Below are 18,082 nucleotides of genomic sequence, written 5' to 3'. Positions count from 1 at the left end.
ACTGCCAGGATCTGCTTCTGCAGTGGCACTGGGTGGGTTCAAACCACCAATCTTTAGGTTAGTCAAAAATCAAACCAAAACCACTACTGCTATGGAGTTGATTCCAACTCACAGCGACCATACAGGACAGAGGAGAACAATCCCGTATGTTTTCTAAGGCTCTACATCTTTATAGGAGCTCTGGTAGGATAGTGCCTAAGGCACTTGTCTGCTAACCAAAAGGCTGGCAGTTCAAACCCCCCAGCCACTCCAATCTACTTCCGTAGCGATAGCGCCTTGGAAACCCAAGGAGGGGTCGCCATAAGTCGGGTCCGACTCGACACATCACAACATATAACAACACATCATACATCTTTATGGAAGCAAACTGCCTCATCGTCTCCTGTGGAACAGCTAGTGGGTTCAAACCACTGAAGTTCGGGTTAGCAGACGAATGCTTTAATCACTGTGCCACCAGAGCTTATAGTAGTTAGTAGTTGAGCCAAATCTTTCACACCACCTGGAAACCTAGTTGGGACTAAGTGGGATAATGTATACAAATCACACTCTCTCTAGCACAAAGTTTTTTCTCACTGGATGGCAGCTAGTAACACTCCTATACATAAATATATTTAAACTTTACAACACTCCTCCCATGAAGTAGAAGAAAATTTTAGAAGGCCTGAAAGAGGCCTAAGGAGCTCTGGTAGCATAGTGCCTAAGGCACCTGACTGCCAACGAGAAGGCTGGTGATTCAAACCCACCAGCCACTCCTCGGAAGGAAGGTTGGGCATTCCTACTTCCGTATTGATACTGCCTAGGAAACCCAAGGAGGGGTCGCTATGACTCGATGGCAAATAACAACAACAACAAAAGAGGCCTAAGATAAAATTCTGTTTTGGTGAGAGCTAGAAGCAAAGGTGAAAATGATGTGAAACAGGCAAACAACTGATGTGTAAATGCCTATTAGCATGGGAAGCTTTAATCAAGCCAATGTGTTTACCATAAATGCCTACAAACTTATATGTAAGTCCCCAGGAATCCAGATACTAAATAATTTTGTACCTTATTTGGCTTACTGAGCCATACTAACTATAGAAAGACAAAAAATCAAAATGTAAAGAGCTGTAGGTTTGATTTTGAAGGTGATTCTTTGCCACTGTTGTTAGCTGCTATCAAGTCAGCGCTGACTCATAACAACCCTATGTGTTTAACAGAACGAAACACTACCTGGTAGTGTGCCATCCTCATAATCCTTGCTATACTTGAGCCCATCGTTGCAGCCACTGTGTCAATCCACCCCACTGAGGGCTTTCCCCTTTTTCGCTGACCCTCTACTTGACCAAGCATAATATTCTTCTCTAGGGAATGGTCCCTTCTGACATAATCAAAGGAGGTGAGATGAAGTATGGCTAGTCTCACTTCTAAGAAGCATTCCAGCTGCACTTCTTTGAGGACTGATTTGCTCATTCTGGCAGTCATGGTATTTTCAGTATTTTTCTACAATACCCTAATTCAAGGGCATCAACTCTTTGGTCTTCCTTATTCATTGTCCACCTTTCACACACATGTGACACAATTGAAAATGCTATGGCTTAGGTTAGGCTCACCTTAATCTTCAAAGAGTCATCTTTGCTCTTCAACCCTTTAAAGAGGTCTTTTGCCACAGATTTTCCCAGTGCAATATGACATCTGTTCTTGTCTGCTGCTTCCATGGATGTTGACTGTGGAACCAATTAAAATTAAATTGTTGACAACTTCAACCGTTTCTCCATTTATTATATGATGCTTCTTCTTGGCCCAGTTGTGAGGATTTCCATTTTCTTTATGATGAGGTGTAATCCATACTCTAGACTATAGTATTTAACCTTCATAGTGTTTAATCTTCATAGTATTTAAGTGCTTCAAGTCATCTTCACTTTCAGCAAGCTAGGTTGTATCATCTGCATATTGCAGGAGGTCTTCCTTCAATCCCAATGCCACATTCTTCTTCATATAGTCCAGCTTCTCAGATTATTTGCTCAGCATACAGACTGAATAAGTACAGTGAAAAGATACAACCCTCATGCACACCCTTCCCGATTTTAATCCACACAGTATCCCTTTGTTCTATTCACACAATAGCTTCTTGGTCTATGTACAAGTTCCTCATGAACACAATTAAATGTTCTGGAATTCCTATCTTTGGAATGTTATCTATAATTTGTAATGATCCACACATTTGAATGACTTTGCATAGTCAATAAAACAAATGAACATCTTTCTGATATTCTTTGCTTTCAGTGAAGATCCATCTGACATTACCAAAGGTATTCTTCGTTCCACATCCTCTTCTGAATCCAGCTTGTGTTTCTGGAAGTTCCCTGTCTGTGGTAGTTATGTGTCAACTTGGGTGGGCCTGGTTTTGAGTGGCTAGGCAGCCGGATGTACTTATGCCCCATGAAAAGACTGGTAATCACCTCCATGGTGGAATCTACTGTGAGCAGCTGAGTAGCGCCTCAGGGATGTGGTATGCTTCCAGTATACAAGATGACACTCTGAGAAAGGTCTCTGAACTTCTTAGCACATCTGAATGCTGCATTTGGCTGAGTCATCAGTGGACTTGAACTAGTAGCTTTCAGTGTTGCTTGATTATCTTGGGATTGGGACATTTTACTTGTTGACATTGAGTTGTCAGCCTCAGCAGCCAGCAGCTGCCTGAGTGAAGAGATGCCTCCAGCTCCAGTGGGCTGGGAGCAAGAGGCAAAGCTGAAGCCCAAGAGTGAGGGGCTTTTACACAGTCTCTAGTACTGGCACTTTGAACTTGGACTTCCAGCCTCCTCCTAAACTGTAAGAGAATAAATCCCTGTTTGTTAAAGCCACTCATCCGTAGTATTTCCATTAGAGTGGCATAAGAGGACCAAAACACTGTCAAATAAACTGCTGAACCACTTTTGAATTCTCTTCAGAGAGATTTTACTTGTGTGTGATATTGAAGATGTTGTTTGGTTAATTTGCACATTCTGTCGGATCACCTTTGCAGACTAAGACAGACTGGAAGAAGGATAGGACCATCTACTTCTGAAAAAACTGGCTAGTGAAAACCTTATGAAGGGCTGTGCCATTCACTACTCAAAAAAAGATGTTACCAAAGATTTTATGTATTTCAGTCAACCTCTGAATCAAAACTCCTCTCAACTACAAAAAAAAAAAATATTTTAAGAAGCTGGACAGATCAGATAGTATCAAAGATACTGTTCTCAAAAGCATTAAGCATCTTGTTCCAGTTTATCATTAGTCAGTCACTGTAGCAAAGAAACTCACTCAAAGCAGTCACAATGGTTCTAGGCTGAAAAGGAGCATGGAGACTAAAATCCAGCTGTGCTCTACTCAACAGGTCACATGCTCTGGTAGCCCTGACTGTGTATCATGGAGAAGGAAGAGAGATAATTTTTTGAAAGGAAAAAGGGAAGGAAATAGGGAGGCAAAGGTATAGTCTGCTCATCATCTAGGTAGGCATCTCTGCTCATAAAACAGGGACATATAGAAAGGCATTTTATAGACTAGAAGCAGCCTTAACATAGGACTGATTTATTAAGAACATTCCTATTATCCTGAGTACTACTTCAAGATGCTCAATGTGATCCTTTTTTGTAACCTTGTTTGGATGAACATTCTGGCAAAAGCTGTGCTAAATGCTTAAGTATTCCAGGGCAAAGAAATCAGCAAGATTTCCAATGAGGTGATATATAACAACAAGGCAGGGCACAACAGGCACACAAAACATCAGGTGCCTACACTCTCCTCTTCACTGATATTCTGTTACAGTTTTAGGTCACTGGCCATTCTGAGGAAAAAAATGAAAACAAACACTAGAGTGTTATGAAATGTCAATATTATTAAAGGATCATTAGTATCTATTAAGTGACTAAGGCTTTATACTGAAAAAATATTATTCACGTATTTCTTAAAAACAGAGAAATCAATCTAAGGAAAGGTCCACATTCCAACAACAGTGGACAAACACTATACTTTGTTTCACATACACAGGAAGACTAATACACACACACACACACACACACATATATATCAATCCAACATGAGACATGAGAACAGTATCTAAATTTGTAACCGTTTACAGAGTATCCCCATATACATCATCTTCCACATTAAAAAATAGGTTATTATTATTTACAGAGAAGTGAAAGATTAAGTGACTTGCACAGTATTTAAAGTTTATTAAGTATGGTGGAACAGACATTCAATCCTAGACCTTCTGACTCAAAAATCTACACTTTTTTCATTAAATAGCACTCCTAATTGCACTAAGCCATAAATGCTTCCTTTATGGTACAATTCATAGAAAATGTCTGATGACTTTCTGACAATTAGCAATCTGAAAGTCATGGAACATCAACTGCTGAAAGGACTAGTGATAAGATTGATTTTAAAATTTAAAATTAATTATATGCTATTAAAAAGTTTAATTAGAGAAGATGGAGGAATAGGCAGACAAGTGACACAGACCTTCTTCAACAAAGAGAAGAAAAACCAGCTGACAAAGATATAGAAGATAATCCTGGAGCCCTGACCTTTGAAAGGAACTATACAGAAGTGATTAGGCACCAACTAGTGGAAAAACCTGAATGAAAACAGTTAGTACAGAGACAGCCGGGGCTGCGGACTGTCAGCTACTCTGATGGGACCTACGGCCTGAATATTTCCAAGTGTTGTTGTTGTTGTTGTTGTTAAGTGCCGTTGAGTCGTTTCCGACTCATAGCGACCCCATGCACAGCATAATGAAACACTGCCCGATCCTGCGCCAGCCCCACAATCCCTGCTATACTTGAGCCCATCATTGCAGCCACCATGTCAATCCATCTCGTTGAAGGCCTCCCCCTCTTTATTTTTTATTTATTATTTATTGATTTCAATAACAACAAGTGGTGTTGGGACCTGAGAATTGACCTAAAGATTAGCCCTGGTTACCAAGGGCTTCAGGGAAGACTGCACTGGTGGTCTATGACTAGGAAGGGAAACAGCAAGGAGGGAGACAACCTAAGCTGTTGACTTTCTGCTGTCCAGAGGGCACAGCCATTTTGATTGTTTACACATGGCAGCCATTTTGGATATTTAAAGTGTTTGAGGGCGCAGCCATTTTGAATGTTTATAAGAAGCAGCTATTATGGATGCTGAAAGTGACCAAGGGCGCACCCATTTAAAATCTTTACAAGTGGCAACCGTTTTGTATTTTAAAGTAATAGCGTTCTCATTTGGATTCCAGGGACCTAAGAATAGGCTCTGTTTGCCATTGTCGACAGGGACATACAGGAGGCTGACAACGGGAAAGGAGACAGGTGGTGAGGGTATAAGTGCTGCCCACTACTGAACAGAGGAGCACAGCACAGTATCCTGCTTGCATATAAACATACAAAGAAAACAAAAATCATGAGCAAGTCACTCCAACATACAATCACCAATTAAATATAAACACAAAAATGTCACAATGCCTCAGAGACAACAGAGCATCACAGTCCACACAAAGAAGCAAGATAAAGCAGGAGAAACAAGGGACTAGGATACAGACCCAAAACACATCCCTGAGGAAGAAGTAGCATTGGAATTCTCTGATAAGGAATTCAAAAGAATTATATTTAGGTATCTTCAAAGGATTCAGAGACAGATCAAGGAAAAAACAGACAAAACCCCACAACAATTTCAAAAGATAATAAAAGAACAAAATGACAAAATAAATGAAAAATTAGAAATGATTCTAAATCTGCAGATAGAAATCCAGAAGATTAATACTAAATTGTCAGAAATAGATAAGACATTGAAAAAGCAAAGGAGTTAAATTGATACAATGGAAGACAAAATTAATGAGACTGAAGACAAATACCTGAATACCCCTTTGGAAAGGGATCAATCAGAAAAAAGATCAAAACAAAATGAAGAAAGCCTAAGGTTCATGTGGGATACCATCACAAGGAACAACCGATGTGTCATTGGAATTCCAGAACTGGAAGAGACAAATAAAACCACAGAAAAAATTGTCCAAGATTTGTTGGAAGAGAACTTCCCTGATATGATGAAAGATGAGAATATATCCATTCAGGAAGTCCAACAAACCCCAAACAGAAAAGACCCCAAAAGAAAATCATCAAGACATATCATCACCAAACTCACCAAAACCACAGACAAAGAAAGTATCATGAGAGCAGCACAAGAAAAACGAAAAGTTACCTACAAGGGGCAACCAATAAGACTACGCTCAGATTTCTTGACAGAAACCATGAAGGTGGAAAGACAGTGGGATGGTATATATAAAACCCTGAAAGAGAAAAATTTCCAACCAAGAATTTTGTACCCAGCAAAACTGTCCCTCAAATATGATGGTGAAATTAGGACATTTCCAGATAAGCAGAAATTAAGGGAATTTGTAAAAACCAGACCGATCTTATAAGAAATGCTAAAGGGAGCCCTTTGGACAGAGAAGCAACAACAGCCAACAACAACTGACCATTAACACACATGATGATATAACTCAGAAACCAACCAAGGTATTGAAGTACCCAAAGTAAATAAGCCTACAAGACTGTAGACAAGGAACCAGAGACATCAAATGACAAATGTTGACAACTACAAACCAAAAAAAGGGAAAAAAACTGTGTCATTACAGAACTTCTAGATGGCAGGGAAGGCAAGACAACTACAGGATAGAACGGACTGTTCTATACTTGGGAAGAGAACTATAAATCACAGGGTAACCTCAAGGAAAAATGATAAACCTTCACATCAAAATAAAAAAGAGGACCAGCACAAATATTTAGTAAATACTAAAAAAATAGCAACAAGAGAAATAACACGATTCATAAACAAAACATGCTCAGCATAGCAAATTATATGCAACAAAGAAATCAACACCACAAAAAAGCACATAAAAAAAATGACAGCAACAAATTTATATCTGCCAATAATTACATACCTGACAAGGGACTTATCTCTAAGATTTATACAAACTCCAACACCTCAACACCAAAAGAATTAACAATCCAATTGAAAAATGGGCAGAAGACATGACACTTCACCAAGGAGGATATTCAGGTGTCAGCTAGTACATGAAGAGATGCTCACAATCATTGGCCATCAGAGAGATGCAAATCAAAACAACAATGGATACTGTCTCACTCCAGCACTGATGGCAAGGTTCAACAAGACAGAAAATAACAAATGCTGGCGGGGATGTGGAGATATTGGGACTCTCATACACTACTGGTGGGACTATGAAGTGATACAACAACTGTGATTCCTTAGAAAGCTGGAATTGGAGATACCATTTGACCCAGCAATCCCTTTACGAGGTCCTAGAGAGGTGGGAGCCAAGTCAGGAACAGATATATGCACACTCACATTCATCACAGCACTATTTACAATATCAAAAAGATGGAAACAACCTACGTGCCCATCAGCGGAAGAGCGGATGACCAAACTATGGTACATATACAAAATGGAATGCTATGCAGCACTAAAGAATAATTTAGAGTCTGAAAAACACCATATAATATGGATGAACTTGGGGGACATTATGCTGGGTGAAATAAGTCAATCACAGAAGGACAAATATAGTATTAGTTTGTTGTTGTGGAGGGTCAAGGAAAGGTTTACATATGGAGGAAAACTTTCTTTCCTGGTTGCCAGGGGTGGGAGGGGAGGGAAGGAAACACTGCAAAAAAAAAAAAAAGCACTAACCCATGTCACTTTACTTTTGTGTATTTCACTGTACATAAATTATATTTCAATAAAATGCATTAAAATAAAAAGTTTAATTAGAAAAATAGAAGGGAAAACAAACCAAAAAATAAAAAAAAAACAATTCCTGTTGCTGTTCAGTCAATTCCGACTCAAGGTGAACCCATGCGATACAGAGTAGAACTGTTTCATAGGGTTTTCTTGGCTGTTACCTTAAAGGAAGCAGATCATCAAGCCTTTTCTCTTCCACAAAATAGGTACTGCTGTTGGGTTCTGATAATTAATCTTTAGGTTAGTAGTTGGGCACAAACTGTTTGTACCACCCAGACATTAGGAAAATAGAAGAAAGCTACATTAAATTGTAAAAACTTACCTGAATGGAAAGGAAACTGTTGCTTGGCTTCACCAGTATGTGCGTCCCAAATAATTGTAGTCTGAGAATAGAAAGAAAAGTAAATTGCTATGAAGTTAAAGACGCATCAATTAGATGGCTAATTATATTAAAGCAAAATGAAATGTCAGGACTGATTTTATTTTTAACATTTTATCGTAAACAATATAATGAGGATATTAACACCATTTCTGGGTGGGAAAAATAATTCAACAGTTTAATTTTTCCCTGGCGATTTCTCATCAGTCAACTCACTTCAAATAATAAGTATCAGTTGTCTACAAAATTTTATTAGATTTCACAGATCCAAAAGGAATTAAGTTATAGCCCTTGCTTAAAAAACTCCACTGAAATAATGTATTTAACGTAATATTCTTATAGCTTTTTAGTTATAAGACAAATTCTTGATTAATAAATCTAGTTCTCAATATTGAAAGGTTTTCAAAGATCCCATTTACATATAAAGACAGGTTGAATTTTGACAATACTAAAACATCCTTTATGTTACATCAAAGTACAATGTATAAACTAGAATGAGGATATTGAGGATTATTTTAATCCAGGAGATGACATGCTAATAGGGAGAATTAACACAGTGTGGTGTTGGAAAGGGAAGTGATGAGAAACTTGTTCAGGCCTTGCATTCAATTGGGCAATTGAAGCATGACAGAAAAGTGGAAAAGAAAGTGAAGGAGGCCAGGAAACTAAAGTATTGTAAGGGAGCTCTGGTGGTGTAGTGTCCAAGGCATTTGACTGCTAACCAGAAGGCTGGTGGTTCAAACCCACAAGCCACTCCTCGGAAGGAAGGTTAGGTATCACTCCTGTAGTGATACTGCCTTGGAAACTCAAGGAGGGGTGGCTATGAGTTAGATCTGACTCAATGGCAAAACACAACAAAGAATTGTAAAGGAGCTCTGGTGGCATAGTGGATAAGGCATTTGACTGCTAACCAGAAGGTCAGCAGTTCAAACCCACCAGCTGCTCCACAGAAGGAAGATGGGGGCAATCTACCTCCGTAAAGATTTATAGCCTTGGAGACCCAATGGGGAGTTCACTACCTGTTGGAACGGACTCAATGAAAGAGAAAGAGAGAGACAGAGACAGTATTATATACTGGCAGCAGTGATTACTAATAGGGCTTTATTCCCCTCCCCTTCCTGGCCTCCTTCACTTTCTTTCCATTTTTTTTGTCATGCTTTAATTGTCCAATTGAATACAAAGCCTGAAGTTTCTCATCACTTCCCTTTCCAACACCACACTGTGTTAACTCTCCCTATTAGCATGTCATCTCCTGGATTAAAATAATCCTAAATATCCTGCTCCCTTATTCATTTTGGAAACTGTAGTACAGAGGATAACATAAGGAAATGAAGGAGGAAAGAGGACATGTTTTAAACACATCCGTATTCACCATCCCAGTTAGGTGAGAAGAACTAAAAAGTTCCTGTATTTCTTACATTTTCAACAAAAAGCTACCAGGGGTCAGCTAACAGTCTGGCTCTAGGACTTCCTATGGAATTACTCCAGAGCCACATTTACTGATGAAATAAAATAGAAACTGTAGAAAGGTAAGGGAGATATGACATTCATTATGGCTCTAATTCCAAGAGAAATAAGGAGATGTCACACAGATAAGGCATGAAGGGCATTTTGATGAGTAGATTCAGGAATGAGCTCACAGAAATATATAAGACTATCATAAATTCAAGTTTGAATTTCCCAAATGTGAATGTTTTATTATTTGTATGACTAGCAGAGAAGACAAAACATTACTGGTCATTATACTATGTAACACATTAACTTTTACAGAATTAGTTTAATGTTCTTTTACCTTATCTACTCCAGCACTTAGGATGAAATTTCCTTTCTTGTTCCATTTTAATGCAAATATAGGGCCTTTATGTTGCCCTAAGGTGCTAGCAAGGTTACCTAAAATTTTAAAAGATAAACATTAAAATCATTAAAAACACTGTAACTCATATCAACAGCAACAAAGTGAAAAGGAAAACATTTCATTTACCATCTTTAGTCCATATTCTGGCAAATCCATCATATGAACCAGTTGCTAGAAGTGTCCCTTCACTCTGTCAGATAAACACATTTCTCTCAATTATACAACACAGAAAGAACATTTTATTGTTATTAAAATATTTCATGTTTGAATTCTAAGTAAGCAGACTCGGCATTCGCTGCTTCAGCCCAGTCTTTCTTATTTATTCGTGCCAACAAAGGCCTGTGAAACACCCTCACTGCTGTGAAGTTGGTGCTGTAATGGTAGTCATTAAGTTAGTATGTGAGGCATACCCAAAGCTCAACAATGGTAGTAACTGTTCTGAAGCAAGATCAACAGCATGAACATTAAAGGTCCACTACGTTCTCACAGATGCACAGGGCTGAGGATGGGGACAGGATGGCGGGCTGTGGAGGACATCAAAACCATAGTTTCGTATACAATGATTTAAATAGAAGTAAAAAGCAAAATCTTTCCAAATATTTAACTATGGTTAGAAGTTTTTATATGGCCCTCTAATTCCCTTACTTTCTTAAAAGAAATGTATATGTATGACCCAAACAATATTGCTGTTTCAAATGATTAGATTCTTAATTTTTATTTAATGTTTCTTTCCTTTGTTAATTCTTCCTCACTGTGAAATACTAACAAATAAAAAGAGCAACACAGGAAAAGAGCCCAAGAAGGCAAGCTGACTTTATGGTTAATAAAGTGAGTATAATTGCCTAGACTACTTTACCATAAACAGAAATCCACATAAATTTCTCTAAGGTGATATTCCCTTGCTGTGACCTGTCTTGATGAACAGCAAAAAGGAAGGAAAGCTCTACCTTATTCTGCGTAAGTGCAAAAGTTACAATTGCATTAAACAGATGACTGCTGGGATGAGTGAGTAAATGGTTCTGGAGACCAAGAATGAAATCCTCCTTACTCAGCACCTTCTTGCTTTTTTGTTAAGAGCACTCAAAACATGATTGCCTCACTTCAGACTTCTCAAGACATTTAGCTTTACCTGTGAGCAAAATATAAACCAAATGCTGGTTCTGGGGCTACGAACTCAGTCCTGCCAGGATTTGAAAAATCCTGTAGGGCTCTACCTGAGAGAAAAGAAACTGTGATGAAGCCAACAGCAGAAGTTTACTTCCAGAGTGTGCACATGAAAAGTTTCCTTTAAACTCATGGTCCCCAAATGTTTTAGTTCATGGATCATGAGAGCAGGTAAAGAATATATTAGAGATCAGATATCTCATAGGCTCTAGTTTTAGCCATAGAAAAGAACCATTATTCAAGGACAGTTTTTCTCCCTTTTAGTGGAAGATTCTAATTCATGGGAAATGATACATTTTTGAAAAGTGCACGATTTTTAAAATAATAACTTGCAGTTCAGAATCACAAGAAACATACCAATATTTGATAACTATCCTTCCTTTTCAGTGTAAACTGTTTCTTTAAATTAACATAGTCATGATTCAAGTAACATAAGAAAGTTATAAAGCCTCTGACTTAACATATACTAAGAACCTATATTAAGAAGATAATTCTTAGTCCTGATCTGACAACCAAATAATATTTCAATATGCTACGCTCCTTAAATTTTTAGAATTGTCAACAGTTTATAGAAGGGGAAGGTCAATGTATTAATGAAAATTTAAGAACACTAAAAAGACATAGGTTTGAGTTCTGGAACAATTCCACAGAAGCTGAGAACTTTAGCTGGAGTAACCATTTTTTAAAGATTGATATCATCCCTTAGAATAAAATTTGGAAGATTCTTTGGAAAGCCTCACAAAAAGTTTAACAAATGCCCTAGAAAGACTGGGAAAGGACACTTGCTGAGGAAAGGCCAGTTTTCTCCAGAAATCCTGGGCAATAATGAAATGGTCTAAGATGTGTGCATGTGTGTGTTGGGGGAGTGGGGATGGGGCACAAGTAAGAGATGTATGCAAATGATAAGGAAGGAAAAAGCCAACATGGCACAAAGGAAAAGATACAGAAACTAGGAAAACTAATCATGGGAATAATGGAGACAAACTAAGCCGGGAATCATCTATTTGAAACTAAAAGTAGAAAGCTTTATCAGCAATGAAATAAAATCTCTGTCAAAGTAGCTAAGTTACTCCAGAAAGACTGAGTCTGTCTACCTAATCTATAAACAGAATCGAAGAATAAAATGAAAAAATTTCTACAGCTGTAAGAAACCTTTGAAGTAAACAAGACTAATGGTCTCTAGTGGGCTAGAGACAATGAAGTTTTCATTAGTTCACAGCCAAATGAGAAAAACAAGAATTATTTTATTTTATTTTTTGGTTATACAGATTTCTTTATTCTCTAAAAGGATTTAGTTAAGGGCATAGTATGTGCCTGATACTGTGCTAAGTATTTGTATCAACAACCTCATTATGTAAGTACCATTATCATACTTGTACTTTACATGTGAAGAAAATTAAGTACAGAGTGAGGGAGTAAGAATTTTCCCAAGGTTATACTGCTGGATAAACAGAAGAGCTGTAAGTTGAATCTGACAACTCTAGGGCTAACCTTTGTTTTTAACATCCATTTGGAAGTGGGGACTCATAAGCCTGATATTCTTATAAGTAATGAAATCCAAAAATATCTGAATAAATAGACAAACCCTATCACTTGTCTGAGGCTCAGAAAGGTTCAGCGTATTAGTAACCACACCCACCCTGGATGATATAGTGATACTCACATTCCAATCTAGAGATGTTACATCCTTGTTGCTTGGGACATCTTGCCCTCCTTCTCGTATACAATGTCTAAGTACTAATTGTGTGGAGCCACTAGTGCTATTTTCACTAAGATTCCATATTCTTGCTGTTGAGTCTCCAGACCTATAAAGTATGCAATGTATTTGTTTTAAACCCTCATATTCTCAAGTATCACAGAATCAAAGGAACATATTTACATCCTATTATTAATAAAGAAAATAAAAACTAGACTAGCAGGAATTTTTATTACCAGTATTTTTCCCATTCTTCACTTTGTGGTCCTCAAGTGCTCCTGAAGTAATAAACTTAATTAAAACATCTAAAATTACTTCATGAAGGAATAAGATATACAGAGGCAAAATGATCACCAAAGTAACAACAAAAACAAAAACTTGAAAATGTAGATAATTTATAAAATGTATAATGATTCACTAAGATAAGAAAAGAAGCCATTTTAATTTCATTTTGATAAACATACCCTGATGCCAGGAGATCACTAACGGGGTTCCAGGCACAGATGAAAACTTCAGATTCATGTCCCCGTAATACCACTGCTTTATTAGGAGGGATTTCAACATCCCCATCCACTTCCATCATATCAGTATGATTATCTGTATCATGAGAAACAAGTGGAAAATTACAATGAGGTAATATTGCAACATCCTGGGGTAAAGAGGAAAATTTTAACCAGCAAATACCTAGTTTATAATATATAGTGTAACACTTTTACTATGTCAGGTTAAGCTGACAACTATATAGTCTTTCTCACATAAGAAATTCCTTTCTTTAGTTAAGTATGATTGTATAGGTGAGTGAGTATGTGTTTATGGGTCAGGTCAGGGAGAGTAGTAAGAAATGACTATAAAAGGTAAGACATAAATAGGCTAAAATGATAAAATGGTCTGAATAAAATATAATCCATGCCAATACTATTCTGTGTTTCTGCCAGTAGGGGTTGCTGATATCATTCATATCACATGAGAGTTGCCTTCATCGTATTTGTTAACAACAAGTATTACAATTTTTTTGGTTTTCTTTTTTATAAATGCAGCGGCAAAAATTCATTTAATAGTGAAAAACGGTCTCTGAAAGAAAATAAAGTCACTAAAAACAAATATAGCTTTGGCGTTGTAGAAATTAAAATACGAACTGGGTAATCCAAGTTAGGGGAACTAGTTGGCAATATGTGAAATATATGAAGCTATTTGATAAAATTACAGCTTAGACAATGGCACAGTCCTGGAAAGCAAAATTATTTCCTCTGAAAGGGAATTTTTCAAATTTCTGAGCTCACTTGCTATAGTATGTGCTCCATTCTCTTCCCCATTTGCTGTGTTTTCTCCATTTTTTGTAGATCCTTGTTGGTTTGTGGCAGCTGCGGCAGCTGCAGCAGCTGCAGCCTGTTGCTGTGCAAGCTTATCTCTATAAGCTTGTTGTCTTGTTTGTACTACATCAGGCATTACGGCATCTATCAGTGACAGAGACTCTATTGGTCGACCATCAAACAAGGTACCATCCTGGATTTGGAAAATTGTGACAGAAGAAAAATCAAAGGTAACATTAGGGTTATTTATATTCATACGTATCAGTAGCAGAGATGAAAACATCTTTGTTCCAAGAAAAACCACATTTAGATAATTTTCTAAACTCGTGTAAGAAGTAAAGCGGTCAGGAGGGAAGGGAGAAGAAAACTGCTTAGTGGCAACTGCAAATGGCTGTATAACGTCTCCTCTACAATTAGTTCACGTTGTTGTCAAATGTTACCAGATACAGTTGAAAATTAAAAGAGATAATAATATGTAGATAATAAAGGTTGTAATGATTAGATATAAAAATTATGTTACTCAAAAGCAATGAGCAATACAGAATAGTCCATATGATAATGTTTGGAACTTAAAATTGAGTGGTGGGGGCGGCTGGAGTTTAAAACAGCTTTGTTGGACTGAAAAGTTTCTCATTATTTGACTAAAATATTAAAAGCAGACATGGACTTCAGATATTATGCCATCCAATCATCACTAATGCTGAAAGGCACAATAAGATGCAAAGATTTGTTTATGGTCACACAGCTACTCAATGGCCTCCAGGATCACTTAATCCAGTGCTTTTTAAAGAATAATCCAAGGGTCAACAGCACTGCCATCACTTGATGCCTTATGAAAAATACAGATTCAAGAGCACAGATCAGAATCTCTGAGAGTGGGGCTCAAGAATCTGTATATTAACATCCTTTCTGGATGATTCTTATGCATGCTAATGTTTGAGAAGCACCATTATAACACACAGGAGTGTTGAATTTTATGGACTTTCTACAATTTCCCAAAGCTCCACTCACTGATATTAGGAACTTTACAATTAATAAAAAGATCCCCAGCAAGCACAAGAAGAGAAAAAGACACTGAAAAAAATCAGAAATAGAAAAAGTGCAAATTATCTAGGAGAATGCTTATTTGCACCCTGGCAATATTATACTTGAACTGGAGAACATGTACCACTGACAACCTATGGTAGTATGATGGGGTACTATGAATTAAAAAATACAGCACATCTTTCTGAATTATCAATTGTAATGGAATATTTGAGTAGGAGAAAGTATTTTAACTCATAAAATCCATTACTGTCTAGTCAATTCTGATTGATGACAACCTCCATGGGTGTCACAGCACTACTGTGCTCCACAGAGTTTTCAATGGCTGTTTTTTTTTTTAGATCGTCATGCCTCTGGGTAGACTTGAACTACCAACCTTTAGGTTAGAAGTCCAGCTAGTGGTAACTGTTTATACCACACAGGGATATTATTTAAACCAACTCAGATACACTGCAGAGAACTATGTAAAATTTTAAATAAGCATCATCCCTGGCCATGGCAGAATCTATCTATTCCCTTCTTAAATAAAGAGTACTTCGGGAGGGAAAGTGTTACAAGACAATAAGGATATATGTTAATTTAAGTACTAGTGGGTGTTTTCAGTCATAAAGATGAGGAAATTCAAAAAGAAGAAATCAATTTTAATATGTTATTATTGTTAGGTGCCATATAATTTTTAATAATAAAAACAAATAAACAAATATGTACACACACACACACACACACACAAAACCTGCAAAAGCCAGAAACCTTCACAGAAGGGAAACAAAAATATTTCCCCTAAAACAAGCAACAGAGAAGTGGTAAGACAGCACCCTGTCAAAGGTGGGTAACTTGCGAGATCCAGTAAAACAAGTAGTCCTGTGGAGTTCCAGCTCGCACAGGTTTCAATGCACTTGGAAATACTTGGATAAGTATTAATCTCTGACATAAAAATAAGGCTAAAAAACTACCGATACATGAACTTTAAGCAACAGCATCATGGGTTGGCTTCAATTACAAATTGCCTTCCAAAATTAGGGCATATAATCTTTCAAATAACTCAAGATTTCTAATTGCTCAATTACGATTCTCAACATTCCATAGCACAGTACTATTTTAATGATTCTCGTTTCATTAGAAAAACTTAGCAAGACATATGCTATAGATAATGGTCTGCACAATTGGGAGCCAACATGCAAGGGTGTGCAACTTGACTGCAACATTGAGAATAACGTCCTTCATTTCTGTTACATCACTGAAGCTTAAGAAAGATAGGGAGTGAATAAACAAATAAGATATCTGATTTAAGAACATATTTAAGAGTATGAATTAGTATTTGAAATGTCTTCCTTACCTCATTAATACTAACTTCCGCCTCTACATACTGTAGACCTTTCTGGATGATAGAAATCAATGCAGCAGGTGGGACAAGGGCACCATTTATATTGGACTGACTGATATGGCTTTCTATGCCAAAGGTAAACGCAGAATGAGAAAATCCTAAAAGTTAAAGAAAGAAAAAAGGAATTAGAATTTATTATCCTAGTCACAACATGGTAAATGACACAAATGAAAAACTTCTAAAATCTTTCAAAATCATGTTCTACCCATTTGAAATCCCAAAGTAGTTAACTTAGGTTCTTGCTTAGTAAAAACAACTTACGTTTTTTAAAAAAGAAATAATCAAACTCCAAACATGCTTCCCTTTATATATTTCCTTTCTCTCTCTGATTATTTACTGAACTCTTAAAATTTTCTAGTATATACTTGATTGGATAGCTTCAAATTTTACAAACTTTAAAGTTTTGGTACTTTTTATTGAGGAACATTTCTAAATGGAAATCATGTCGTTCAACTGTGAACTCAAGACAATTATCGCTAAAGCAAACTGTGGCATTTAATATTTCTGTTGTTGTTGTTGTTATGGGCCATCGAGTCGGCCCCGACTCATAACGACCCCTCCTTGGGTTTCCGAGGCAGTATCACTACAGAAGTAGGATTGCCCAACCTTCCTTCTGAGGAGTGGCTGATGGGTTTGAACCACCAGCCTTCTGGTTAGCAGTCAAGTGCTTTAGCCACCATGCTACCAGAGTGTAGAATATATAAGTTTTTACATTAAAATTGTGAAACAAATTCAACATTTTTCAGTTTGTATTAAAAATACTGATGAAATAAAAGGTAAATTAAAGCTAATATATGAAATGAAAAATGAAACTTAAGAATGAAAAAGAATTTTTTCTACACTTAAATGAAATTTCATGTAAGAATTAAGTGCTGTTTTTTAAAATTGATTTTTTACCACTTAGTAATAAATGCACTTAAATAAATATTTACAAAATGGAGAGCCAACAAATGAAAAATGAACTTTGTATCTTCCACCAGAAATTATCTTACTTTAACTTGAAATACTTAAAACCTGAATACTCACACAACAAAAATGTCTTCATTTTAGAATATTCTCCAATGAGACTTTGAACAATGAAACAGACTTTTCCATCAATTTAAAGTAAGAGGGAGACTGGGGTGCAGGAGTTATTTATGTTGGCCTTGTGTATGAACAAATTGATAAACTGATAGACCCAAGAATTTTCACCAAAGAATCTAACATAACTTATCACTAGGCAGTAACTGCTATTAGTATTTTTAAACAAATTAACTGAATTGTATATGTAATATAGAAAGTTTCATACAGAATGGTATAATAAATCTGGGCTTGTTTTGGGTCTTGGTAAAACGGACTTTATATATAATAGCACTCTGTTGTCCTAGACTGTCAATCCTAGTTTTCAGTGCTCAATACATCTTTTTTTTTTTTTCTTTTTGCATTTGTACTTACACTGCTAGGTTCCTGTGAACTTGTGAACATTCTGTAATAAGATATTGTGGGCTGCTCA

The 18,082-nt window shown here is 36.8% G+C and overlaps 1 protein-coding gene across 1 annotated transcript in view; it reads right to left on the bottom strand.

Annotated features, from left to right (window-relative positions):
* The window catches only part of TBL1XR1 (TBL1X receptor 1), a 45,176-nt gene that overhangs the window by 15,093 nt on the left and 12,001 nt on the right, over positions 1-18,082 (bottom strand). The window contains exons 2-8 of the mRNA XM_007948285.2: positions 16,543-16,688; positions 14,133-14,355; positions 13,317-13,449; positions 12,820-12,961; positions 10,119-10,182; positions 9,930-10,027; positions 8,081-8,141 (exon numbers count right to left, since the gene is read on the bottom strand). Coding sequence (XP_007946476.1) covers positions 8,081-8,141; positions 9,930-10,027; positions 10,119-10,182; positions 12,820-12,961; positions 13,317-13,449; positions 14,133-14,355; positions 16,543-16,688 — 867 coding nt within the window. The remainder of the gene's footprint in view (positions 1-8,080; positions 8,142-9,929; positions 10,028-10,118; positions 10,183-12,819; positions 12,962-13,316; positions 13,450-14,132; positions 14,356-16,542; positions 16,689-18,082) is intronic.

Source organism: Orycteropus afer, unplaced genomic scaffold (genome assembly GCF_000298275.1).
Source record: "Orycteropus afer afer isolate SDZICR_OR568_19922 unplaced genomic scaffold, OryAfe1.0 scaffold00210, whole genome shotgun sequence".
Classification (NCBI taxonomy): domain Eukaryota; kingdom Metazoa; phylum Chordata; class Mammalia; order Tubulidentata; family Orycteropodidae; genus Orycteropus; species Orycteropus afer.
The sequence above is the reverse complement of the archived record's forward strand: the minus strand, read 5'-3'. Positions and strand labels throughout refer to the sequence as shown.